General features: G+C 51.7%; 1 protein-coding gene across 1 annotated transcript in view; it reads left to right on the forward strand.

Annotated features, from left to right (window-relative positions):
• EMH_0100530 (uncharacterized protein) overlaps positions 1–286 on the forward strand; it is a gene marked incomplete at both ends in the record, with an annotated part of 1,152 nt that overhangs the window by 741 nt on the left and 125 nt on the right. The window contains one exon of the mRNA XM_013494450.1: positions 163–284. Coding sequence (XP_013349904.1) covers positions 163–284 — 122 coding nt within the window. The remainder of the gene's footprint in view (positions 1–162; positions 285–286) is intronic.

A 286-nucleotide genomic window follows, 5' to 3' on the forward strand; every position in this document is an offset into this window, starting at 1 on the left:
GTGTGTGTGTTTTAATGCATGCTTTCACCTGCTGCTCCATCATCATAAACCCTATACCGCTTCCCTCGTCTGCCTGGACGCCTTCGTCCCTATCCATCTACAGTTTAGGTTTAGGGTTTAGGGTTTAGGGTTTAGGGTTTAGGGTTTTGTGTTGATATGCAGGAGGCGGGTGGCCCTAGCGCATCGGAGTATACATCTCCTTATTTATCTGCTCATTTTGTTGCGGAGCAGCGGCGTCGTCGTGAGCAGCAGCGTTTGCAGCAGCAGCAGCAGCAGCAGCAGCAGC

This window comes from Eimeria mitis, genomic scaffold, assembly GCF_000499745.2.
Source record: "Eimeria mitis Houghton genomic scaffold, Emh_scaff11632, whole genome shotgun sequence".
NCBI classification, from domain to species: domain Eukaryota; phylum Apicomplexa; class Conoidasida; order Eucoccidiorida; family Eimeriidae; genus Eimeria; species Eimeria mitis.